This window comes from Danio aesculapii, chromosome 4 (genome assembly GCF_903798145.1).
Source record: "Danio aesculapii chromosome 4, fDanAes4.1, whole genome shotgun sequence".
In the NCBI taxonomy this organism is placed as follows: domain Eukaryota; kingdom Metazoa; phylum Chordata; class Actinopteri; order Cypriniformes; family Danionidae; genus Danio; species Danio aesculapii.
Window position 1 is genome coordinate 40531279 of NC_079438.1, and position 27676 is coordinate 40558954.

The 27676-nt window shown below is 36.3% G+C and overlaps 1 protein-coding gene across 1 annotated transcript; it reads left to right on the forward strand.

Annotated features, from left to right (window-relative positions):
- The first annotated feature begins 818 nt into the window (after positions 1-818).
- Positions 819-27217, forward strand: atxn10 (ataxin 10). Its single transcript, XM_056455643.1, has 11 exons — positions 819-985; positions 1260-1457; positions 4860-4945; positions 5035-5131; positions 5280-5447; positions 7270-7350; positions 9621-9777; positions 10548-10656; positions 15542-15720; positions 19109-19172; positions 26539-27217. The coding sequence occupies exons 1-11, from the start codon at positions 852-854 to the stop codon at positions 26721-26723; spliced, it is 1458 nt and encodes a 485-aa protein (XP_056311618.1). The 5' UTR covers positions 819-851; the 3' UTR covers positions 26724-27217.
- Positions 27218-27676: the final 459 nt, after the last annotated feature.

Genomic DNA, 27676 nt, shown 5'->3' on the forward strand with positions numbered 1-27676 from the left:
GTAATATAATTGCTCATATATAAGTTGGTTAAATATAACTTACAATTGCTTACTATATGTAACTACAAATTAATAACGTACAAAATGTGGTACCAGTTACATTGCAGGTTAATTTAGATTTGCTGAGTGTCGGCTCATGGTACCAAAAAAGGGAGGAAAATAAATAAATAAACGTTAAATAAAATAAAAACTAAAATCTCTCTCACTTTTCCGTAATGCTTCTCTGTTAAAGCTATTTATGTGTATTTTAGTAATCGTTTATTTATTCTAGCAATATATAGATTCAAGCATATGATAATATTATCTGAATACCCTATAAAAACTAAGAAAATAGTTCACATTTTTAGCCTGGATACTTGATGGTGAAGATTTAAAGTAAGTGCTGCTTTTACATTTTTGCTTCAGCATTTTTGTCACATTCCTCAGCCTAAAGTTGTCTTTCACACAATTCAATAATTTTTGTATTTAAAAAAACTTTTTGTAAAAAATAAAAAAAGCATTGTTTCATTAAAAATTTGCTAATTTGCATACATTTGTAACACTTTTGACATATTAGGTTCAAAGGTTTTTACAGAGGAGAATTTTAAGCACTCAATTCATAAAGTAGAATAAAATGTTGCAAACATTTATATTTGAACGTTACCTTCTATAGATATGAAAAAACAGTGAAAAAAACATTTAATAGACCTAAATTGTTTATATACTTAACACATTTACACATTTATTGTAAATACACGAATATAAAATAAATAAATTCACATTTATTTTTAAATACACGGGCTTTTATTTTGAAATCCAGTGTAGCCGGTAGGCGGAAGTTGAGGTCTGTATTTACTCGCGCGCGCGTGTTGATGATGGCAGTCTCCGGTGACAGCATGCAGAACATAAACAACACACTTAGTGAAATAACCTGTGAAAAACTTACAAACACGCATCTCGAAGCTTTACAAACCCTGACGAGCGCTTTCCGAGATGAGCAGTTCAGGTACCAAACACTTCCCAGTTCACAAAATGAACAGAAACGTGTGTTATTTTGTGCTGTAGTCGATTTCAATGCATTATAATTATCATAAGTATTACCCTTTTATCTTTATCATATCTGAATAATCCCCTTTGCCCCTTAAACAAGCCACAAATCTGTGTTTGAATAATAAACATGCAATAATTGCTTGTGGAGAAGCTGACAGGATGCACGAGCTGCTGTAAAATGTTCATCCTATTGAAAACTTTTGTCTGGTGTCATTATTGTCGTGTTTCAGAGGCAGTGTTGACAGGGAGGTTTTTGGAAATCTGTCTGCGGTGCTGTCAAGGCTTTCTGTGGATGTCCAACGTTTGACAGATGAGACAGAATCACAGGAAGAAGCAGCAGCATCTCTGTGCTTTAAACTTACAGCAGAGTGTTTCAGAGCACACAGAAATGCCTGCGTTCAATGCACTCAAAACCAGTGCAGTCTGAGGTAAGGTCTGAGACTTCTCATATTTTGAAATTGGTTTTATTTAACAGGGACAATGCTCATTAATCAACAGTAAAACTGTAAATAAGCCAGAGTTAGCCACAAGGGCTAATTTTCATCTGTTGCCCCCTGCCAGATTTTAAAAAGGCAACCTAAAATCAAAAAACACGTTATTACACATACAATAACATACATCAAAAAGACTAAACAAAAATGTCATAAAAAGCTAGAGAAAAGAATTACACATGATTACAAACTTGATTTGCTTTTAGCCATTTCTTTAACGTATTTAAATGGTGAATAATTTGTAACACCCCTTAAATCAATAGGAAGTGTGTTCCAGAAATGACTGGCTCTAAATGAGAAGACTGTCCGTGCAACACTTGTACGTCTAAATTGCACAGCACAGTGTCCTCTAGTAATAGATCTTGTTGCTCAACCATTGTTCTTCTGTGTCACAAACTCACATAATGGAGGTGGCGCTTATCCATTTAAAATTTAAAAAATCATACAAGCATCAGCAAAATATTTCATGTTATCAAAGCTCAATAAATAATGTTTTTGTGTTATATTACAATGATGATGCCTTATAGTCTTCTGATCAAATACTTTCAGTGTCTGTTTATGAAGTGAATCAACTGATTTTAAAACTGTTTTACTGGTGTGTGTGACCAACTAGTAAAGATGATATGTAATATGAGAAAAAATCATGGAGTGCATAAAAAGTTTTGCTGCTTCTTTAGTCAAGTAAGGTCGTACATGCCGAAAGTTGGCCAGATTAAATGTAACAATTTTAGATTAGATTAGATTAGATTCAATTTATTGTCATCACACATGTACAAGTACAAGGCAACGAAATGCAGGAAAAGAGTATTTTTTAGAGTATTTTTGCAGTACTGTAAAATACAAGCCTACACAAAAAACCTAGAAAAGGTTTCGCTAATTTGGTGACAACTTAATTTTTTTCATGGCAAGGTTGACATTTGCATGGAATTGCTGGAGAGTAAATGATGACAGAATTTTCAGTTTTGGGTGAACTATCCCTTTAATGTTCACAGTGAATCTCTCAAATGCTATTTCGTTGTTCGTTTAAAACTTCATACTTTGACACTTCTTAAACAATGAGATTTTATGCAGAATAAATGTTTAGTTTCATTGTTAAGTAATCGTCTGTTAATGACAGTGAACATTATTTCACCCTTTTTTTCCTTAAAGTTTTGACATTTTATTTTCACAAAATATATCTTTGACACATTCAAGTAGACACTTAATATTTTTTCTATGTACATAGAATCACTTGTAAATTAATTGATAATGACAGCAGCACAAGATTGAGTGAAACCTAATGTTTTCCTCCTTAATTTAAGATGATGTTTAAACAAACTGTATGTGCAAAGTAGGGCTTCTTGAGATTATGGCAAAAATTGGAATCATAACCATAAGCATTGGTCAATATTGTAATCAAGATTATTTACCATAATTTGTTTTCATGACCAAAAAGCTGTATATGTCGTAAATAAATATAATTTATGTAAATATGGTTGCTATGACAACTACATTTTAGAGAGCATGAAGAGTTCTCAATACCTCAACAGAGTGCAAGGCAAAGTCTAGATAGGATAGAGCTGCGGATACGCACATCAATATAGCATCATTTTTGCAACACCGTATAACAATAATTAATCTTTATACAGTAATGTGACAGTTGGGGTGGGGTTAGACGATAAAAGAATGCAATTTATTGGGTAATTTAATAAATAACATAAATAATACTCGGTACAACTACTGTTTTTATATTGTTGTGTCTTTTGGGTTTATGGTTGGGGTGGGGGTAAACGATAAAAGAATGCAATTTATTTGGTAATTTAATAAATACCATAAATAATACTCGGTACAACTACTGTTTTTATATTACTGTGTTTTTTGGGTTTATGGTTGGGGTGGGGGTAGACGATAAAAGAATGCAATTTATTTGGTAATTTAATAAATACCATAAATAATACTCGGTACAACTACTGTTTTTATATTACTGTGTTTTTTGGGTTTATGGTTGGGGTGGGGGTAGACGATAATAGAATGGAATTTATTTGGTAATTTAATAAATAACAAATAATACTCGGTACAACTACTGTTTTTATATTACTGTGTCTTTTGGGTTTATGGTTGGGGTGGGGGTAAACGATAAAAGAATGCAATTTATTTGGTAATTTAATAAATACCATTAATAATACTCGGTACAACTACTGTTTTTATAATACTGTGTCTTTTGGGTTTATGGTTGGGGTGGGGGTAAACGATAAAAGAATGCAATTTATTTGGTAATTTAATAAATACCATTAATAATACTCGGTACAACTACTGTTTTTATATTACTGTGTCTTTTGGGTTTATGGTTGGGGTGGGGGTAGACGATAAAAGAATGCAATTTATTGGTAATTTAATAAATACCATTAATAATACTCGGTACAACTACTGTTTTTATATTACTGTGTCTTTTGGGTTTATGGTTGGGGTGGGGGTAGACGATAATAGAATGGAATTTATTTGGTAATTTAATAAATAACAAATAATACTCGGTACAACTACTGTTTTTATATTACTGTGTTTTTTGGGTTTATGGTTGGGGTGGGGGGAGTCGTTAATAAAATATAATAAATGGGAAATTTTATAAATTATGTAAATTATTCTCGTTAACCTCCAGTTGCAACTGTCTAGCAACAACCAGAGTACAGGGGTAACTGATATTAATGACTAATAAAAAGTCTTCAAAGTTATTGAAAAAAAATTTGTAAGTAATAAAAAAGCAAAAGATACATGCATATGAATAAAAACAAACCAATGAAACAAACTCTGTTTAAGGTTTTTTGTTTTATGAAAGTCTCAAGTATTTGATAAACAGAAATTAATAATTGAATGTTAAATAACACATTGTGTTCACCTCAAGAAATGCTGTTAGTTTCACATTCGCATGTATTTTGATTCTTGTGTTTATTATGTATTTTTAAAAGATATTTTGTTGATTCATTTATGCAGATGGAAAATAGCCATTTGGCTAATTCTTGCACATTGTTCATTTCTGTATTTTTAATGTGCATATGTGCATTGTCCCTGTCAAATAAACCTAAAGAATACTAATAAAAAATCAATGCCAAAAAATAGAGGTCTAGAAATAATTCATAATCATAAAAAAATGTTTTTTTTTTTGTTTGCGCTATATTGAATAAATTAATTATTATTATTTTACACAAATATGTTTTGTTTTGTTTTTTTAATCTAAGATCCTCAAATGTTTTGATGTATTGTCTTAGTCTTATGAACAAATTTTTGTAACATCATAATCCTTATTGTATATGAATATGGCTGTGGGTTTTATAAACCAGAAGACAAACATTTTTATCTTCACAGAGATCTAGGCTCTATCAAGCGGTCTTTTGAGATTTTATCCAATCTCATCAAGATTTCATCAAGAGGTTCAAATGACATTTATGACGGTGAGTTGTAATCATTTGAGCTCCATCTGAAAAATCTTCTTCTTGAGACGGAGGCAGATAAATCAATGTACTGCTCTCTCCTTTGGCAGCGCTTCGATGTGGGATTCAGTTTCTTGGTAACATTGCTGTAGGAAACCAGCTCTGCAAAGATGACATCTGGGAGTTTGGTTTCCCACATATCTTTTGGTGAGTGAATTTATGGTCAAACGGCTGCTGGTGCATTTCTTATGATGTCATTTTAAAAAATTGTTCGCTCTTCACTTTGTGTTGTTCCACTGATATGTAAATTTCTGTATTGGTGTGGTTTTGTGAAATGTTTTTTTTTTTATTCAAGGGATATTTTGCAGCTCCCCGATGAGAAATCTGTTTCATACGCGTGTATGGTGATCCACACTTGTCTGGATGAACACAAGACGGAGCAGTTTGTTAAAGATACACAATGGCTTAAACTGCCTCTCAAGATCATGGACTTGTGCAGGACTTTGCCTGATCTCGACTGGACGTAAGCTTTGTGCTTTGATTTGTTTTCATTTAAATAAACATTTAAATAAGCACATTAATTTAAGTTCACACTAAGAATTATAACTATAGTAGCATCTACACCACTAGTAGCATCTACACCAATGCACCATAATGTTTTGTTTATTTCAAGCATGCTTTGTATTTTTTGTCATTTTTCACATTAAAGGAACACTAGAGTTTTTTTTTTGAAAATAGGCCAATTTTACCGCCCCCTTTAGAGTTAAACAGTTAATTTTATCCATTTTTATATATATATATATATTCGGTCAATCTTTGGGTCTGGCAGAAGCACTTTTAGCTTAGCTTAGCATAGATCATTGAATTGGATTAGACCATTAGCATCTCGCTCAAAAATGACCAAAAGGTTTTGATAATTTTTTTATTTAAAGCTTGACTCTTCTGTAGTTACATGGTAGACTAAGATCAACGTAATATCATTGTACCTGCTGTGGCTTTAGTACAGCATCAAAGTTCCTTGTTTATTACACCTGGAATGAGAGTATAGATCCTAGCCATATCGACCGAGAAAATAGCAAACTTTTAATTGTCTGTCGGTCTTAGTACAAAATGTAACTACAGAAGAGTCAAGTAAAATAGGAAAATTATTACTTAATTATTACTACTTATTACTTTTTTTGAGCAAGATGCTAATCCCATTCAATGATATATGCTTGCAACATTTACAAATAACAAACAAACTTACAAATAAGAAGTAGTACTTCTACAAGGAAACTTGCTATATAACAGAGAAATAAAAGCTAGATAAAGGAGGGAGAGTTTTTTGTATGGGTTTTCAATTGTCTTTTGAGTCAAATCAGTGAATCAGCACTCCTTGTGGGAATGGGAACGTCATTCCACCAGCGAGGAACATTGAATGAAAAGGTTTTGGAAAGTGATTTAGAGCCTCTCTGTGATGGTACCACAAGGGGGCGCTCACTTACTCTGACTCCCTCTAGGACGAGCAGCAGCATTCTGGATCATTTCTAGAGGTTTGAGTGTGCAAGATGGGAGTCCAGCCAGAAGAGCAGTGCAATAGTCCAGTCTTGAAATATCAAGAGCTTGGACTAGAAGATTGGTTAGGAAGGGTCTGATCGTTCTGATGTTGAAAAGTACAAACCTGCATCTTTGAAGGACAGCTGGTCATTTTAGATAACTCCAAGATTCCTTACTGATTTAGACGGGGTTTAACTAGACGAGAAATAGATAGTAGATATATAGATAGAGAAATTATGTTGAATGTGTGGAGGTACTGGGTAGATGAGTAGTTGTGTTTTTGCCAGATTATGCTGTAGGATGCTTTTTCATAAACCTATCTTATAAATGGTGGAGTGTACATCTTCCACCACTTATTTGAGTTACTTTCTAATGTTGAACAAAGAATGTTGAGAAAAAACTTTAGACTTTTTCTTCATTTTTTTGATCCTACAGTATCCTTGTGGAAGTCAGTCGTTGTTTTTTTATTCTTCAGAATGTCTTCTTTTGTATTAAACAGAAATTCATGAAAGTTTTGAACCGCTTAAGTGTGGGTAAATGATGAGGAAATGTTGTTTTTTGGGTGAAGTAGCCTTTAAATGTTCAAGCAAGTTGGGTGGATTCTGATTGGCTGTCAGTGGGTTTTTATAAAAACAATATTGTTCTAAATTTGACTTTTTGTCTTTTTTGATATTGTATTTTTGATTTGGACATTGTATTTAAAACTATGTCTTTGTTATTATTATTGTTATCTTCAATGGAAACTACTGTTTAGACAATTTGTTTGATTTTAATTAAATTTTTTTAATCATATATTTCTTATTTTGCAGGGTCTTTATTGTCACACAGCATTTCCTCAAGTCTACAGGGCTCATTAGGAAGATGTACACCGAGATGAGCAATGAAGAAAGGTATAAACTCAAATTTGTGCATCAATTTAACCCTTTATTTGTCACTCATTGAAATACTGGCTATTATTACAAGACTATTGTAGTTTTAGGACTTTTGTACTTTTAGGACAATGTCAATGAAATTACCATTTATGGTTCTTTGTCTGATAAAGCGTTAAAGCTTGAAAGAGGACAAAAATGTGTCACAAGGGCAGCATTTTTAAAAATATTTTTTACACTTTCACTGACATATTCATTAACCAGAACGAGCCCTGTTGATAACTACCAAAATGTAATTTGTTTTAATGACATTAATTATTTAGGTACAGTTTGTTGCTTTTTAACGAAAAAAGTACAACAAACTCTATTGTTGTCCATATATTAAAGGGCACCTATGGTGAAAAATCTACTTTTAGAGCTGTTTTGACAGACAAATATGTTGGTATAGTGTATAGACAGTCATATTGGGTTGATGTAATCACACTCAGTCCTTTTTTTCAAATTTAACAACATGAAACGGTGGACCAATTGAAGCGGTTTTCAGACCGACCGCAACTTGATGTAGGAGTGCGGTCCCCCCGCCCACCAATATTGATTGACAGGCGCGCATTAACATGTCTTCGTAGTAACGCATATAATCATATCAACAAGACAGGACGAGCGCAAAGCAACCGAGAATAAAAGGTCTGTTCAGTTCGCTAGGATCATCAATCATCATCAAACGTGATCAAGAGTGAGTTTTACAAGTTTAAAATGTTTTAAAACAGTGCACGTGTGTAATGAATTACAGCGATTTACTTCAGATTTACTTCATCAGCACAGCCGCGTGTCAGAACAATTATAAAGGAAGACGATTCAATCCTGGTTTGTGGATGTTTAATCAGGTTTATTTTGTGCGTTAACATAACAGGTATCCATACAGCAGTGTAGATTAACCTGTATCCTGTCACATATGTGTGCAAAAACAGTGCAAAGCTAAACGCGCTGTGTGTGCGTGCGTGCGTGCGTGTGTGTGCGTGTGTGTGTGTCTGCGCTATGTATATGTGTGTGAACGTTGTAACTACATTGTGTGTGTCTCATGGTTGCAACTCCACAAAAAAAATGCATTAAACACTCATTGGTAAAGTTCTTACTGTAGTATTTCTCACAAATGCAACGTGAGATCTGCTTCCTGAGGCAGCCGAGGGTGGCGATTGAGGCATGATGACAGGCACGTGGGAATGGTGGGCAGGGAGGACTAGCCTTAAAGGCCCAGTACAAAAAAACAGCAACAAGCTTTTACCAGTTATAATACAGAAACTTCAGACTATAGCTATAATAAATAATCTGATGGTTGTTTTGAGCTGAAACCTTACAGACACATTCTAGGGACACAAAAGACTTATATTAAATCTGGAAAAAGGGATAACCTTAGTGCCCTTTAAAGGCTAAGCTGATTTTATTGGATCGTTAAAGTCTTGGGTAAGCAAATGATCTGAAACAACATTCATTTTGATGTGATCAATTTGACTATTTTTGTGCAGTGTCACATTAATAAAAAAAACTACCACTCACACACAACTTCTCAATGTAGACATTCAAATCAACCTCTGATATCTGTACCAGCACACCCATATAATTAATATTACATAATTGTTATTAGCTTGGCCTGCAGTGCTCAAAAGCAGGCATTTTATGATAAAGCAGGGAATAAGTAAAAGAAAAGTGAGCAAGTGCTCAGAAGCTAATTTAATTATTTTAATTAAATTTTACAATTGTATAGCCTTGCTAACAAAATGAAAGTCTGTTAGCAAAGAATGTATGACTTACATTGGCAATAAAACATGAAATTCATACACATAGCCCCTTTAAATAACTAATCTTAACATTGTAGTAAACATTATCCTCCTTTATGAAGAATGCAATCACAGAAAGCACTGGGAGGATCTTCAAAACATTTGGCCAATATCAAATACCTAAAGATAAAAATAATGGGCTTAGTTAAAAAAAGACTTTTGTGCATTTTAAGTCTTGTATTATGTATTGAAAGTATTCAAATGAAATAATTCTGTTTAAGCCTATGATGTTTCTACTTACCTAAAAAGGTAATTCCCTATTTAGACAGCAAGACAGCTCACTGCTAAGTATTAAAACAGAGCTTGAGCATCACTCCTATTCTTCGTCACTCTTTTCTTATATACATCACATCAAATGTGTCGAAGTAGATTGTTTCATTCATTCATTCATTCATTTTTTTTTTTAGTTTAGTCCCTTTGTAGATTGTTTTATGTATGTAACTGTGTTCTTAACAGGCTCACACTACTGGAGCTGATATTAGCACAGCTTGGTGTTGTTGAAGAGCAGAAGGACTGTATGATGCCTCTGAGTGCTGCTCAGTTTCTGGCTTCTTGCTTCACCGATCACGGCAAAGCTGTTCTCAGTCTGAGCTCTGAAGCATCCGATGACCAGGTCAGACTCAACTGCAAATGTCATGTTGCTTCTTTTCTTGTTTATATATCCCAAGCGTTTCAGAATAAAAGTAGCATTCTCTAATTGACTATATATATTAATATAAACGATAAATATAATCTATCTGAATACTGTTAAACTATTTTTGGTAAATATTTTATTTAATTTAGCTTTATTAGTAGCTCATTTTTCTAAATAATATTTTGATTACATTATAAAATTCTGTGTAAACAAAAGTGTTTATCAATAAAGTTGTGATCAGGTGGGATTTGTGGCCAGTTCACAGAAAAAATATTAATTTTGAATGTTATTTAATAGATATTGAGATCATATTAGATAACAGGCAATACTGTGGATCTTTTTATCAGAATATGTTTCTAATGGATATTTATTGTCTGTAAATGGATGGCTATTTGTGTTTTTTTAGCATGTTTTATCTTCTTCCTATAGTGTATTTAATTTTATTTTTAACAAATTCATTACTGTAGATTTCTATGTTACATTTATTAATTAACATACCACAACATGTACATTTGTAATATGCATAGTATTGACTATCGTTCAGAAGTTTGAAATCAGTAAAAGAAAGGTTACAGTCATCATAACCATAATAAATCACATTTGCAATTAAATATTACAGTACTAAATAGCTGATAAAATGAATGCAGCCTTGTTGAGCGTAAGAGACTTACTACTTACTTAACTGTTGAACAGCAGTGTATGTTTTTTTAGAAGTTGCACTAAGCCTGCTATTTGTCTTGCATTTGTAGGCAGCATTGGTTGTCATCTGGCTTTTAGACATCCTTTGCGAGATGACCTCTGACCGAAAAGAGTTTATGGCACTACAGGATCACCCTGACCTTCTGAGCGCCACAGTCGGTAAATGTGAAGCACTGCTTTTTGCTTTTGTTGGAGATAAAAATCTTAATGCATTCTTAATGTGAATACACAGAAACCTTTGGAAATTATCAAGATTTTTCCATGAATTGGAGATAGAAATATTTGTTTTGGTCCAACTGCATACTTACTCCTTCAAAAGTCTCTTGTCTTGAAAACATGTTGCTGATCTCACTATCCCTCATACTGTTCGTCTTGCAGATGATTAACTAAACTGAATAATCTACCACACACCCCTATAAGCTTTTTCCCACTTTCCCATTTAAAACACAAAGCAGTCATTTCAGAGGGGCGCTGTATGAAACTGACACCGCTGACAGGTCACAGCTCACTGCCGACAGACATAATCTACATTCTTTACAGACTCTCCTGTCATCCGGCCAGCTCTGATGTCACACCTTAAACATGGGAGATATGCCAGTATGCTTTTCTCTCTGTCCTTTTCTCATCTCATTTGTACAGTGGAAATCAGAATTAGAAAACAACTTACAATTTCCCAAATTTAATGTAGATGTAAAACTGGTCTAAAGTTTGTTTAATGATGAAAGCGATTTTATTTATTTTGGGTCTGATGGGAAACATTGTTATGAGGAGAAAACTGAACCCAAAGTGTGTCCAGATATCAAAGATGGAGGCAAAGGTTTGTGGATGTTTTTGCAGCAGGAGTTTGGGGCTTTTATAAACATGGCAAAGTAAATGCAATTAAATATTTAGCAGAGGCTTTACAGGCAATATGCAGTTCCTTCTCTGCATTAATCAAACAATTATCTAGGGTGCATTTTCATTCAGTACAATTAGCCTATCACACAGCAAAATGAGTAAAAATGTTTTATGCATCTGAAATATTGAAATAGTGGATGGAAGCCAGAGCTCTGATCTAAACCTGATTGAAAATCTCTGGAAAATAATTGGTGACAAATTGATGGCTAATAAACCACAACTTTGGAAGAGACTAACAAAAGAGGATCAAGGTCACTGCAGAAAAGTGTTAGAGAGACTAGTGACGCCCTGTGAGAGACCCCATTTCCTGTACATTTTTGATTACTGTAACCCTCAGAAATTGTAGTTGTCTGTCTTTGTGCTACATTCATTGCTGCTCCCTAATTATTTTTGTCTTCCACAAAATATTGATCCTTGATCTGCTATTATGATGAAGCCACATATAACGTATTGGTTACGTATTTAACCCTCATTCCCCGAAGGAGGGAGTGGAAATGTCCAGTCGATCAACTTGGGGATTCACTTAGAAGGACCAGTCTGATTTATAGAAAAATGAATGAAATGCATATGAAATTGGGGAGCGCAGCTCTTACAGCTGTAGCCACTCCACAGTTAGGATTATAAAAGGCTGCCTGAGAGGAGCTCATCAGACTACTGGCTAAAGAGGCAAACCTGCCCTAGTGGCAGTAGGGCACCCTCCATGACCTTCTTAAAGACTTGAGACAGAGAGAGCCCAAACGATAGGACTTTTTATTGCCATGTTTGACCATTGAATGCAAACTGTTGTCGAGGAAGTATTGAAACACGGAAATACGCATCCTTCAGGTCAATTGCTGTAAACCAATCCGTGTGTTTATGCGTGAGCATCCTGAATGGTATCCTGTACGACTATTGGTTCAAGACGTGCAGATCCAGAATTGATCTCGACCCACCACTCTTTTTGGGCACGATGAAGTATGGGCTGTAGAACTCGGACTTCACCACGGGTGGAGGGACTGGCTCAATTGCATCCTTCGCCAGTAAGACTGCAATTTCTTTGTGCAAGACAAGGGTGGCTGCAGGATTCACCACAGAGAAATGCATGTCTCTGTACTTGGGAGGCCATTGGCTAAACTGAAGTGCGTAGCCGAGTTTGATCATCCGAATGAGCAACCATGCCGGGCTGGCCAGCGCTAACTGTTTCTTTAAAAGGCCTCTTTAAAGTCAATGACCTTCTACCTAATCTACACTAACAATAACCAAAAATACAAGAGTTGGTGCTCACCTTCTTAACTAGTGTATCTCTACACAGTTGTAATTCTACAGTTGAGATGTATGTTAAATGACCTACTTAGGGAAAGGATGGTAACACAAGGATATGAACAGACAGCAACAAAAGTCAAAGAACAACAACACAGTGTAAATTAAAAAAGACGGATAAAAACAGCAAACTAACCAAACAGGGATATCAAATCTATCTGAATACCAAGCAAAAAGCACAAATGCAAACAAAACTAACCGAAAGATGCTCAAACTGCTAGAATGAAAAGATTTTAAAGGAGAGCTTGCATGAGGGGTTTGACTGAAACCAGTACTGAGTTGTAGAGCAGGAACCGATTAGGATGAAGCAGTGACAGGATTGTTTGCAGCAGTGAAAAGTAAAATAGCCAACCAGGGACAGCAGTAGGCAGGACAAACAATAAAGTAAACTGGGGTGGTATAAGGAAATATACGATAAGACAAAAACAATAAATAAATATGTGCTGGCACATAAAGGAGCAACCACTGATGTATTCAAGGAAAGGCAACCGAGTACACAGGGGCATTTGCCTTGTGCCTCAGACCATGCACAGGGGGCAGAGTGACACCTGGGAACCGGTGTCCCATAGGCCTCATACCCGCTGACAATTTGTCTCTGTGCTTCTGTGCTGCGGGCAGAAAGATAACTTGTCCCTGACCTTCAGTGCCTGAAAATTAACACCCAGAGGAGGTGGAAACTGCTCTTGATGGAGGATTTTGGTACCACCGGCTCTTGGGCCAGTTTTCTTGACTTAGCGGTGCCCAGAGACGGGCATGTCACCTTCGAAGCAGGCTCAATGCAGCCACCCCGATGGAGTGAGAATTGACTGCAGAGTGGTGGAAGATGCTGCTGGGGGAAGTCTTTTGCGGGGAGATCTTGTGCTGCCGATAGATAACCTCCTTAATATCGCTGGACTGCTCCTTCACTGCCAAGAACACAGTCGTGTAGGTTCTGGACGCGAGCACATTAGAAAGCCTTCACGCTTTGGAAGGGAGATGAGGCACATCTCACCAAGTGGAAGCAAGTGGAAGCCACCAAGTGCCCTCACAATAAGGGCAGAAATGCACAGCCGTGATGGCATCTTTAAATAAAAGGTTTGCACTGACCATTTTGATCTTTTAGAAGAAAACTGCTCTGATAGAACGCTATTGTGGTCTTGGAAGCACAGAAATGAGAGACAAGTGAGGTGGACAGGAACGGGACCCAGACCAGCAAGAATTTTAAAAAATTTCATCAAATTTTTAATGATTGTCATGGCACATAGGAGGAAGAGAGAGTTGTTTGTTTTTCAGGTAAGTAAATCTAAAGGGACACACAGTGATGAGAAGAGCATGAAATGTGGAGACCAGGCAATACCTTGAAGGTAAGTACCAAAGGCAGAGTGAGTCAGTAAGTAATTTACATATATGTTGCATATTAATTGTGTATTACCATAATCCTATAGAGCTTTACAATCAGATCGTCTTGGTTGTGTATGTAACCCTCGCTCCCTGAAGGAGGTAACGGAGATATATATGTTGAGTTGATCAACTAGGGTTTCGCTTGGAAGCACCAATCACTCTAACTTATATAAAACGGCGAATAGAATGGCTGTGAGATTAGCGAGTGCAGCTCTCGCAGGTGCAGCCGCTCCGCAATTAGGAGTATAAAAAAAGAACCGAACCCGCCTGCATTCAGGAATCGTGGTTTCAGCTTCTGTGGCAGGGGAACATAGGCGTTTCTGTTCCCTCCTTCAGGGAACGAGGGTTACATTCGTAACCAGACAATCAGTACGAGTTTATGTTGAGAGCTGAACAAGAGCTGAACCCGCACTTTGATGAAACGTAAATATCCAACGTCCCTGGCCCTAATTACCTTAATAGGGAAAATAGTTTGGAAGTCGTACTCACCAACCATACCTAGCAACTTACGTTAGGGCTTGCCTAGCATGCCAATCTCGAAGGGGAACGCGAATCAATCCTGGGAGCGGACACATGCGATGATGCCCGCACGAGGCATCATCGGAACGACTACTAACCAGTGGTGGGGCAGCTTGTGGGGATCTGAGGCATCGCATCTCAAGGAAGGGCAGGCGGGTGACCGGAGGTCTTCGCCTTGTTTCTTAGACCCCGCACAGAGGCCAGAGTCACACCCGGGGTCCCACAGGGGTCTCATGGCTGCTGGCGATATTGTTCGCTGCTGCGGGCAGGAAGGCACTGCATCCCTGGCCTGCAGCTCCTGAGAGTGCACACCCAGAAGAGGTGGAAAATGCTCTTTTTAAGGAGGATTTGGGTGCCACCGGCCCAGGGGCCAGCAGCGAGATGTTGCTGTTGAAGGGCAGTGATGGCTTCCGGCCCTCCAGCGAAAACAGAGCAGATCTTCTCACCTCTGGGTGGCCCGTCTAATGGATGCGTTGCTGTCTATTTACCGAGCGTCAAGAAAGCAAGCTTTGTCACAAGCTTTTGCCAGAGGGTGGAAGCTGATCTGGACTATCATCAGAAATGGAGAGCTCACCTTACGATACCGCAAGAGACATCCGCTTACCAGTCATCGAGCAATAGAGAGGTGATTCTGGAGGAAGCACTGGCAGTATTGTCCAAATCCTGGATAGGGACTGTTCGGACGGGAGGACGGTTGTAAGCCTCAGGTCCCCTTGCAAACTCACTGCAGTGCGGGGAAGCACAGATGTAGTTTAGCTGTGCAAGCCATGACCTCAACGTGGCCACGGACATGCTCTCGCAGTGAGGGCATGATCCGTTCATGAGTACCGCAGCGTCAGTGCCTGACTATGGTACAGATTGTATTATTTCTAAAAATAATCTGGTATTTCTAAATTGTTTTACAATTCATTTTAAATTCACTATAAATTCTCCTTGTATCTTCTCACAGATCTCCTGAAAGAGATTCACTTGCTGGGCAAAAACAGTAGAAATGTGTTCACTGCAGCACATGATTTTACTTTGTCAAGGCCAGAGGGCGCCGAGACCCACCCGGTCCTCAGTTTCAAAGCCCATCTCATTCGTCTGATTGGGAACCTGTGTCACGGACATGTTGTCAACCAAGACAAGGTACTGCACATAATAATATATGTTATGCATTTATACAAGAGTAGTCAAATATGATTTCTTGAGGGGATATTTGCACAATGCTTGCTCTCCATTTTAATGATGTTTTAAATCAAACCATCCAATTATGAGGAACATGTTATTTTGATAAGAGGAAAATAGCCAAACTTGAATTTATCAAAGTAAATGGGGATTATTTTACTAAGCAGAAAACGTATAGAAAAATAAAATGATCACAGTATATTAAGCATTGATTGCAGTATCAAAATGGAAAATATACATAAACAATACATCAGTCATTTTTAGATACAAGATACATTAATAGATTATATTAAGATACATTTTTCTAGCTGGTCATCACCTGTATTTTATGAAAAAAATGTGTGTCTAATTTGTACAAATATATGTGCAAAATATGTAAAGATTAGATCCTATATTTATTTAAAGATTTTAAAAAAAATCATTAAAACCACAGTACTTATGTAAAGTAAAACAGACCAATTCTTAAACAAGAAATATAAAAAGATAGGTTATTTTGTTTATTAGATAAGGTCTTGAGCATTTAAACTCCTAAAACTAAAGAAATCAAAATTAAAATCTTAATCCTAAACGTTCAATGAAAATGACTGCACCTTCCTTGAAATACATCAATAAAACAGAGTTGATTGATGGTAATAAAACCTGAAATAGTCAACGTTATTGCCAAGGGAAGGAAGTATTTAGCAGAAATCTTGGAAATCATCTTTTAAACTTCCCCTCCTGTGATTTCTGTGACTGGTAGGAATGTGGAGGAATGTGTTGGCAGTAAGCGATGAAGCTAACGCCACAGAGTTTGCAGCCAGCAAATCCAGTAATGTACTGATCAACCCAGTCGTGGTAAACACATTAACAATACTGTGGTTTAGAGCCTCTCTCAGGCCTGGGCTTTTTGTTTGTGGAAGCTCCCTTCTTGAAAACTAATCAGGGGATTAACGCCGCTTCATAAAGACTCAAGAACCAAGCTGAATTTCATGCATGTATCATCTCATTTCTTCCCCAAATCTTTTTTCCACTTTTTGTTCCATTTCTCACAGTTTTTTCTTGTTAATAAATCCCCTTGTAAGCAGCCTATGGACGGATTTTATCCTTTCAGGTTTGCGTCCATCAGTCAGCTTAGAGGAGAACCTGCTACTGGCCTTCTTAAATAGGGTCAAGGCATACAATTGAGAGGTCAGAGGTCAAACAACAAAAGCAGGTCTCCCCCAGCCTGCTGACTCACTTTCACAAAAACTTTCTGCTCAAAAAGATTATGATTGAGTTCCTATCAATGCTTTCTAATGTGCCGTACAAACAAACAGGTTTTTGCAGTTCATTGGTCTCCCATTGTATTAATTTTTTTGTGCATATATAAGTTAAAATAAGTCAATATTGTTTATAAAATCATTGCCAAACGAAATTATTATTATTATTATTATCATGCCAAACGATTATTACAGGTAACTAAAACAAAATTCATTAAACTAACATGTTTTAACACTTAATTAAAAAAATATTTTCTTGTTTTTTTTTTCTCAGCTAGTTGCAAAGAAAGTTTCTCGTGTTCATTATTAAATTAAAATGAATTAAAACTATATAGATATGATTTTTTAAAAAGCTAATAAAATAACAATCACAAAACACAAGAAAAATCCCATTCTAATAAATGATGAGTAAAAAATAATGACTAAAAGTGACTATTGGTAATAAAACCAAACTTCTACTGATGTTTTTACAGTTTATTGCATATGTAATTTAAGCAAAATGTGTATTGTGTAAATCTCCTACAAGCATATTTGTTATGGAAACTTGTGAATTATTGATTATTGTCAGTTTAATAATAATTTACTGACTTTTCATCCAAAACACTATAGATGCATTTGTTGCTAATGCCAATGTCAGACACATAGAATATTTAATATAATAATAAAATTATAATTTGTAAATTAACAGGAAAATAATGACTACTGTACAGTGCATATTTAAAACTGCATAATTTAAAAATGAATACAATTTATTTTAAAACAATCTAATTATATTAATAATAACATTATCTGAAAATGAAAGTTGAAAATATCTACAGTAGTTATTAATATTCAAATTACATTTCTCAAGAATAGGGCCAGACAGAATTTTTTGCTATTTCTGCGCAGAATATTGTGAAAAATCTGTGGATTTATGTAGAATGATTTTGGGAGTATCATAACTAAAAACTTAATATGTTAAATTAAAAAATTATACATTTTTAACTTTTATTTAATGTTGACAATGCAAATCCTATCAGATCCATTTATTTGGTAAACAAAGCAAGTCTACTACTTTAGTAATATATCTACTAAAAGACAGAAATTATTTTATTACTTTACAAACTGTACTGTAAGTAAATCATGAGTGTTTTCATAGTAGTTAGTACTATTACCGAAATTAATTTAAAAACTGAATATATATAAATTTACACACCTTTACACACAACTGAATAAATAGACTTGATGGGCTGAAAATCTGCGGAAGTAAGAAAGATAATTTGTGGATCTCCTGACTTCCAGGTGCAGCTATCCTGCCGTTGTGGCTGGTGTATTCTGGGAAATTTTCTTACCCCTTGTTTTCAAGTGTGGTCCTGAAAAATCTCTATTCGAAGGGGTATCTAACCCTTCCCCTTAGCCCTACGCCTTCAAGCTAAAGAGAATTGGGACACCAATTGGGTGTCCCAATTCTCTTTTGCTTGAAGGTGTTAGGGCTAAGGGGAAGGGTTAGATACCCCTTCGAACGTAGATTTTTCTGGACCATGGGGAAGGGCTAGAAGGTAGAATTAAGATTGGGCCTAAATATCAGTTTATTCCACAAAATCTCCATTTTGGACGTTTGTCCAGTGTTTGCTAGAAGAAGGTGGAGGCCGTTTTGCCAAATTTAACATTGTGATTGTCGATGCCTTCAAATGCTGCCTTTGCAATAATCTCCTACATATGAGCATAGCCAAGCAAAACTAATTCTGTGGCCGAAGCATATGGTTTCCCTTTCTTTTTATTGCTAACACTACTTTCTCAATCAAACTCCATGCTAGTCATTAGCATCAGAAAATTGTCAGGGCTCTACGGCTTGTGTTTTCTCTTTCTTTCTCAGGTTTTTTTTAATGATTCAAGGTGGTTAAATGGCAACCACTGTAGCTCTTGGGTTACGATATGCACTCAGAATATTGTACGCTGTAGTTAGAAAGTGCATGTGACGAAAACCAGCGCAAACCTATATGACTGCGCCAAACCAGAACTCAACCGCATGGACTTTCCTCCATGGAAAGTAATTGTTTTCTGACCAGTCTGGCTCATGATGTCTCTGTTAAAAGCAGTTTTCCCTCTTTTTTTGTTTTGATTTCCTATAGGTTAGAGAAATGGATGGTATAGCTCTCATTCTGGACAACTGCAGCATTGACAGCAACAATCCCTGTATCCTTTTATATAATAAACATTTTCTGCTTTAGTTTACAACCGCCTTTAAAAAAACAGTGTGAATAGCTTTGTATTAGGGGTCACTGTTACTATACATCACACTTGGGTTTACTATTGGAATTTTTTGAGGGTACATTAATGGTAAAATAACTATAAGCTAATTGTCATTGCTTTGTGATAGCCATGATTAAAATTCAACTTTACTTTTTATTAATACATGGAAAAGCAAAGGTCTGCAATACAAAAAAATAGTGTTTGACATACTATTGAGGAACTTAGGCATTGCAACATTAGTTACAGTATAAATATTTTTGGGATGTGTTAAATATTACACATTAAGAGACATTAAGCAGCATAAAAAAAAAAAAAATTCAAATACAAATAAAAACAGGGAAAATTAGCTTGTAAATAGTTACTAAAGAACTGAAGAACCTGAAATATTAGAAATTGAAATTAATTCTTTTAAATACTGTTAGAATCATAGTAGAATTGTGATTGCAGTATTAACATTCTGCATGATAAACTATGCTTAATTGTACAATTAAAGCCCCGGTCAGATCACACGATTTTTGTTGTCAGTTACAAAAGTCACTATGACTGATTATGTGATTTTTATCAAGAAAACATGCCAGACTTCACGTTTCTTCACAATCAGTCATTCCGTGACGTCTATGACGAGCGTTATTTCCCAAAACAGTCACAAAGCGTTGCTATAACAATATTTTTAATCTCATTTTAATGTATTTAATTTAATCTTATTTCAATCTCAATAAACACTGATGCTTGCTGACAACTAATAACTGCATTATTTAAGGGCATTCGTCACGACATTATTAGGGTTATGATATTTTTTTGGAAATCTAAATGTATGTTTTCCTGCCATGGGTTTCTTATTAAACACTCGCCTGAACTTGTCGCAGGTGCGATGAAGAAAATGAAAGCACATAAGCAGCAACAAGAAAACAAAATCAGATGCTCAAGACATAATCTTTAAAATAATGACATATTAAAAAATTAGCAAATATATGACTGCATACAATCACAGTGAAGCATTCATTAAATCCTTATTTTCTCAGAGCAAAACAAATCATCCACCTGTATAGTTGGAGGGGCACAAACAAAAATATGATTCGTATATTTTTCTTGGACATATTATCTTTTTGAAACGAATTTCGTTTGCTATAAATTTTATCCTTATTTTAATGTTTCTTTTGTTGGTCAGTTATCTATAAACAAGAATAACGAATAACATTTGAGGTGATGCGCTTCAAAACAAGTCCGCTATATGCACCAAAACAGGAGATGCCTTGAGATTGTGTTGGTTTGTTAAATAAATAATATTCTAGCCTAAATAAAACTAAAGTAAAATATTTACAGTTTTAGAGAAGCCTATATTAAACTATTTTCAATAATAATGACAAATTTGAATAAGCAGGAAAAGCTTTTGCAATGTATTCGCAGCACTGAACATTTTCCCAGATTACCTCGGAAGAACAGACTCTGTTGGAAGAATTAGAGAACTCAGAAACTCGTTGTGAGAATGAAGATGTCTGCATATTTGTGCTATTCTGTCAGATTAAATTGCTTAAAACATCTTAATATTTTAGAAATATAGTTAAAGTTTGCATAACCAATGATTGATCTTATCCACCTGTGACCCAACCATAAGTAAATATGCAGCCTATTTTTTGATTACCTGACCGACGCATTAACAGCAGCACCAGCTGAGATATAAATTCTAAATCATGTGCTCCTATTGCACAGTGTCACCTACGTGATGGAACTCGTCGTAAAGAATTTTTAAAAATTAAGCATTCTAGACTTTCTGCGATGGTGTCATGTGACGACGTAGGCATGGTATCGGTTGTCGATGAACTATGCCACATTACACGAGAAGGAACGATTGAATCTTGTCACGATGCCCAGTTGTCGTTTACAAATCCCCATAACACTGTACGTCAAGGAAATCGTGCCGAAATCGTGACAAATTTGTGTGATTTGACCAAGGTTTAAAAATGACCTAACACAACTGTAATTAATCTACGGTTTTCAAGATGAAGCTATTGTTAGATGATGACATCAAAAATTGTACTATTTAAATTAATAAATTGTGAAAATTAGCATGCAAAATTAAACTTCCAATATCAGGAAAATAAAGTAAAAAAGTGAAGACTGGAGACTAAAATCAATCATTTTAAATGCTATCAAGGATAATGATCAACTGCTGTTTTAGTAACAACCGCCACAAAAATGCAAACAAATTGCTATCTAAAGTGTGAATAGCGTTGCAATAACCCCTTAAATTCCTTCACTAATGGAGGTTGTACTACACTATTTGATGTTTGAATGATTGGTGGCTTGTTCAGAGCTGCAATGTTATTAAAACAAAGCCAGAATTTTGCAGAACTTCTTCACGTCCCTCCGCCTTGCATCGTCTCCTGTAGAGAAGTGGAACCATCAGGCTGAATCACCATCATTTTATAACCCTCACTCATCAGTCTTCATGCGTAAAATATCTAGTCATAATAGTTTATGAAGCTAAATGTAGACATTGCATGTATGAGTAATACTGTGGTGTTGACTGAAATCCATTTTATAGACGTGCAACACTTTCTGGAAAACTTGATTTGCAATTCTGGGTGGAAAAAACACCACTTGAAATGAAATGACATGTTGTGTTTTAAAGAGCCCATATTATGGATTTTTGAAAATGCCCTTCCATGTAGTGTGTAACACAGCTCTAAGTGAAGTGAAATATCCAGCTAAGGCTTAAATCTGTAAGTGTACAGTGTTTAAAACTGTTGATTCATCTATAAAAGAGTCGACTCATAGTGCTTCAAACGAGTCGTCTTGATAACGAGTTATTAGGTGTTTCGCGATGACGCAGCTACGAAACACAAGTCTCACACACACACAGAGACACACACAGACACCGGTCGAATGAAGTCACGCTGTGCAGATGGAGATTATGGACAGTCTAATCAAAGATGAAACATCAGCAATATAGCCCAGCCTTGAGCAGTTTTGAGTGCTTCTGAAAACTATATGCTTTCAAAGAAGACTTCTTCAGTTTGTTAAAGGAAGGATCAGTATAGACTGTCAGAACATGGATCAGTGCATCATGGATCAGTTTCTACCCCCATTTCACAAGTGTAAGTACGTGCGATTAAAATTATTGCCTCGTTTACTCTATCTTGCAAATTCTGTCTTTAGTTGTGTTTTGTTACTTGTAACCGCGTGTGCTGTATCAGGTTAACTCTTTATTTTCTCATATCGCGTGTAAAGCCACGTTGAAAACGCGACGCGTGCCGCTTTGATTACGGATCGTCAGCTGTTTACACACATGCAACGGTCAAGTTTCAAAATATTTCAGCTCAATATTATTGTCTCCTCGTGTGTGTAACGCACGGGTATTCGCGGATATAACTGAGCGCCGCTCCTCTATGGACGCGCCGGCCCTGTGTGTGTGTGTCTGTGTCTCCTCGTGTGTGTAACGCACGGGTATTCGCGGATATAACTGAGCGCCGCTCCTCTATGGACGCGCCGGCCCTGTGTGTGTGTGTCTGTGTCTCCTCGTGTGTGTAACGCACGGGTATTCGCGGATATAACTGAGCGCCGCTCCTCTATGGACGCGCCGGCCCTGTGTGTGTGTGTGTGTGTGTGTCTGTGTCTCCTCGTGTGTGTAACGCACGGATATTCGCGGATATAACTGAGCGCCGCTCCTCTATGGACGCGCCGGCCCTGTGTGTGTGTGTGTGTGTGTGTGTGTCTGTGTCTCCTCGTGTGTGTAACGCACGGGTATTCGCGGATATAACTGAGCGCCGCTCCTCTATGGATGCGCCGGCCCTCTGTGTGTGTGTGTGTGTGTGTGTGTGTGTGTGTGTCTCCTCGTGTGTGTAACGCACGGGTATTCGTGGATATAACTGAGCGCCGCGCCTTCTCTATTCAGCCGGTCCTCTATGGACGCGCAGGCCCTGTGTGTGCGTGTGTGTGTGTGTGTGTGTGTGTGTGTGTGTGTGTGTGTGAAAAGAGCAAGAAGACTGTGACCTCGCCAGTTCTTGGACTTTTGCTTGATAAAATAGTCGTCAGTATTTTCTAGTACATCGTCTGTATTTACATTCACCCACTGGCAGCCAAAATCCACTATAAAGTGTGTGTGCACTGTGACTACTTTTATATTGTAGATTAGCAGCTGGGCATTTCACTCTGCCTCTCGCGCTGAAGCCTTGTCCGTGTCGACCAATCGCAGCAGGCTGTCATCGGTCCAATCAGCGCAGATTAGCTTCGCGCTGAGGAGGGGTTTGGGAACAAATGAATCGCTGAACGATTCATATGGGAGTCGCTGGGATAATTAGGTAAAATTAAATGCAGATTATAAGACCATCAAAGTGTTTTTTGACCTTGCATGCATATTAGACTGTTGTTGGAGACCCTTACAACCTAAATATGACCCTATTTCATGTATAATATGGGCTCTTTAATAGTGTTGACCTGCATCCTGCCAGCTCTGTTCCATATGAAACGGTTCATTGATAAAACGACAATCTGATGCATTACAGCTGTGTTTCCAAAGGCTCCTTGACTGATGCTGGCACTGCGGTTGAAAAAAAGCATGTTCATTGTGTGTTGATGACTGCCGGTCTGTATTAGAGAGAGCAGGGCACAGTGCCAGCTCTTTCACCAGGGGATGAGCCTCTAAGCTGAGCTTGTGTGCTCCCGGACGCTGCTTCCTGACTGCTTCAGTAAGTTGTTGTCCTTGCGTACTGTTTAGTGTGGTTGCTGGAGCTGGATGCTAGATTCACTTCTGGTATGAAGTGAGATGTTTGTATATGGCTCATTTTTAATTGCATAGGCTCAATTGACTTCTTGTTGCTTTCATGTCTGTTACTATTGATTACAATTTTAATATTGCATATTTGACACTATGTTGCAATACCAATACTAACACCAATACCAATAATTAGTTGGTATTGGATAAAGAGATAAAAATTCTACACTATTTTGAAAGAATGAATGGAAAAATGTATCACTAGAAATCTTTGGCATTTGCTAAAAATTGTGTAACGCTACTTCAGATTGCATGATTTTCAAAGTAGTTGTGTCACAGCTGTTTTCACACTGCATGACTATCTGGGGTAGCATTTTGTCGGTGCTGTGTTTACACTGCAGGATGGATCAGCAACAGGGAGTTTCACACTGTATGACAATACAATAGGATAATTGCTGATAACTTTGTCTCGGTACACAAACTACATCTCACAACCAAACGCATGCAAGAAATGACATGGAAAAAAAGTGTGGTTATGTAGTATATCTTTTGTTATTAACTACATAATGAGAAAGAAGCTGGGGTATAAAAGGTGCTTTATGTGATCACCTGATGGGAATTGTTTTCTTTTTTCACATGAGCGCTCCTGAAAAATTTACACTAGTTTTTCCTTTATTTCTTGGGTCTAAATTGACCGAAAATAAGCGTTTTTAACTTCACCCTCAACCTCCCGCTGGCCTGCAGATACTCATACTAGTAGATGCTGCTCTCTCATTGGCTGTAGATAATCGCCGATGTTATTTTCAATCAGAACACATTTCACACGGCATGATTTGAATTGCCGACAGCTCCAGATATTTAGCATCCCAAATATCTTGCGGGTTGGCGACTCATCTGCGATTCTCTCAGATACGTCTTGGGTAGTTTACACTGTGTGATTGTTAATCATGTGAACGAGCAGCGATTTGCCTGTGATTTCAGGCATTTGTCTGTGATTTCTCAAAACCTGTCGGCGAGTCAAAATTGGGGCTAAAATCATGCAGTCTGAACTCGGCATAAGTAGTGTTAAATGTAAAAAGCACACAAATTTAAATAACAACTAATAATAATTTTTTTTAAATAATCTGAAACACTAGAAACTAAATCCGTCATTTATAACATTTCAGGTATTTAGGTATTGCCGTTTTAATGTACAATATGAAAAATTATTATACAGTTGAAGTCAGAATTATTAGCCCCCGTCTGATTTTTTTCTTTTTTAAATATATTCTAAATTATGTTTAACAGAGCAAGGACATTTTCACAGTATGTCTGATAATATTTTTTTCTTCTGGAGAAAGTCTTGTTTTATAAATTTTTTAAAAACCATTTTAAGGTCAAAATTATTCACCTCTTTAAGCTATATTTTTTTTCGATAGTCTACAGAACAAACCATCATTATACAATACCTTGCCTAATTACCCTAACCTGCCTAGTTAACCTAATTAACCTAGTTAAGCCTTTAAATGTCACTTTAAGCTGTATAGAAGTGTCTTGAAAAATATCTAGTCGCATATTATTTACTGTCATTATGGCAAAGATAAAATGAATCGGTTATTAGTTATTAAAACTATTATGTTTATGTTAAAATCTTCTCTTTGATAATCAGAAATTGGGAAAAAAAATAAATGGGGGGGGGCTAATAATTCTGACTTCAACTGTACATATATACAGTATAAATACATGTATAAAAAGTGATGAACCCGGCTGTTTTCTGTTCAGAATCAGCAGTTTTGTCTTGAGATCTAACAGGTCAGATTTATTTATTATTTTAACATCCTCGTTGTACGATTCCTTGTTTGTATATTATAATAATCTAATGTATTGGAAATTTAAATTAAGCATTATTGTAATGTCATGTTAGCAAGAGTAGAACTAAAAAATATACAAACACAAAGGAAACATATTATCAGGACATTGAAATAAAGAAAACACTGACAACACCGCTGACTCTTAAAAGGAAGCAGAAGGCTTCATCACTTTTTTTTCTCCAACACATTTCTGTTGGTGCTATTTGGTGGTTGGAGCTATCAGCCCGTTTCTGTATTTGCATGTGTTGTTGTTATACATGTTGTTTTCTCAAAACAGTATACATGATGTTTCTCGGCCACCATAGAAAATACATGTTAATGCCTGATGGGCACTAATGTGTGAAATGTATGTTGGGGAAACATTACAAAATGTTAGTCATCAATTAGCCACAAATTCCCTAATTATGGCTAGTTGACGTGCAGCTACAAAGTTTTATGTACAGTAGTCAACTAAGAAAACCATCAAAATGAATTGCTACATAACTTTCCTCAGTACCCCTGCCAGTCACAAGCCATATATTTAGGCATTGCATTAACATAAAATATTGCATTAACATAAAAATTGTATTATAAAATATGGATTCATGTTGAAGGTGGGACCTGAATTATTACTCTGAACCAAAATATTGCAGCTGAAACCAACCAGGACACACAGACAACCAAATAGCTACAAAGTTTTATTTACAGACAATTAAGAAACCAGAATAACCAAGTGTTACCAAACTTTCCTTAATTTTCCTGCCAGTCATAAGCCAATGGGCTGTATTCGCCATCCGGAACATCCTGGAGCACAACCTGGAAAATCAGAAGCTGATTCAAGGCCTTCGGAGACAAGGTTTGGCAGACGACACAATGCTCAGAGACATGGGCTTCAGGGTGGAAGAAAGGGATGGCAGTTTGCTCCTCAGGCCACTAAAAAAGGACCCATAGCTTAGCTGCCCTGGGATGCCTACCCCCACACTATATTACTCTCTTGAGATGCCTTTAAAACACCCACAGAACACACTCGGGTCATTAAACATCCAATCAGTAGTTTTGGGAGCATGAGAGGGAGGGCTGGGTTTTTGTGTTCTCTATACAAGTAGATCAATCAGAGGAGCTTATCTTAGAGGACTCATGCTGATGTCTGGGATGCATTTAGGGGTCTTTGATTTCAACCTCTCCCCCACATCCCAAATTGGGATTCAAATCCTATGGAACAAGGAGAACCATGTCTTCATGGCTTTTCAGACACGAAAGAGACTTTGATGACCAACGGGGAGTAGAGGTTAATCCCTAATTCAGTACATTTTGTAGAGAGCAGTATGCCTCTTGATCTGTACACATAAAGTTGTGTGGATGGAGGTTATGGTATGTTAAAACTGTATGTTTAATGCATTCATATAATGCAATTATTATAATAAAGTAACAATTAGAAGAGTTAAGTGTTTCATAATATGTGATTTTCCTTCCAATGGTGCAGTTTCCAGCCTCATGTGTGCGAGTCTGAAACCAGGTCCAGCTTAACATTAATCCCATTAGAAATATTTTATTTGTAAAATACTTTTTTACCACCTTTATTTAATTGAAAACATTATTATTAGTTTTATATATATATATATATAATTGTTTAATTTAGAAGCTAATTAGGATTTTTCCATGTGCATTTTGCTTACCAAGTCTGGTTAAAAACAAAGAATAAAAACATTTAAATTTTGTGAGTTTAGTTTTTCAGGCAAATTTATTGCTGAGATTCAAAGTTTATTCAGCATAATAACTCTAGTTGTCATTGTTAAATAAGCTTTTACAAATTATTCTAATATGCTGATTTAATGGTCAGTAAACATTTCTTATTATTATCAAAGTTGATATGATAAACAGTGACACATGAAGGGTTAGATGAA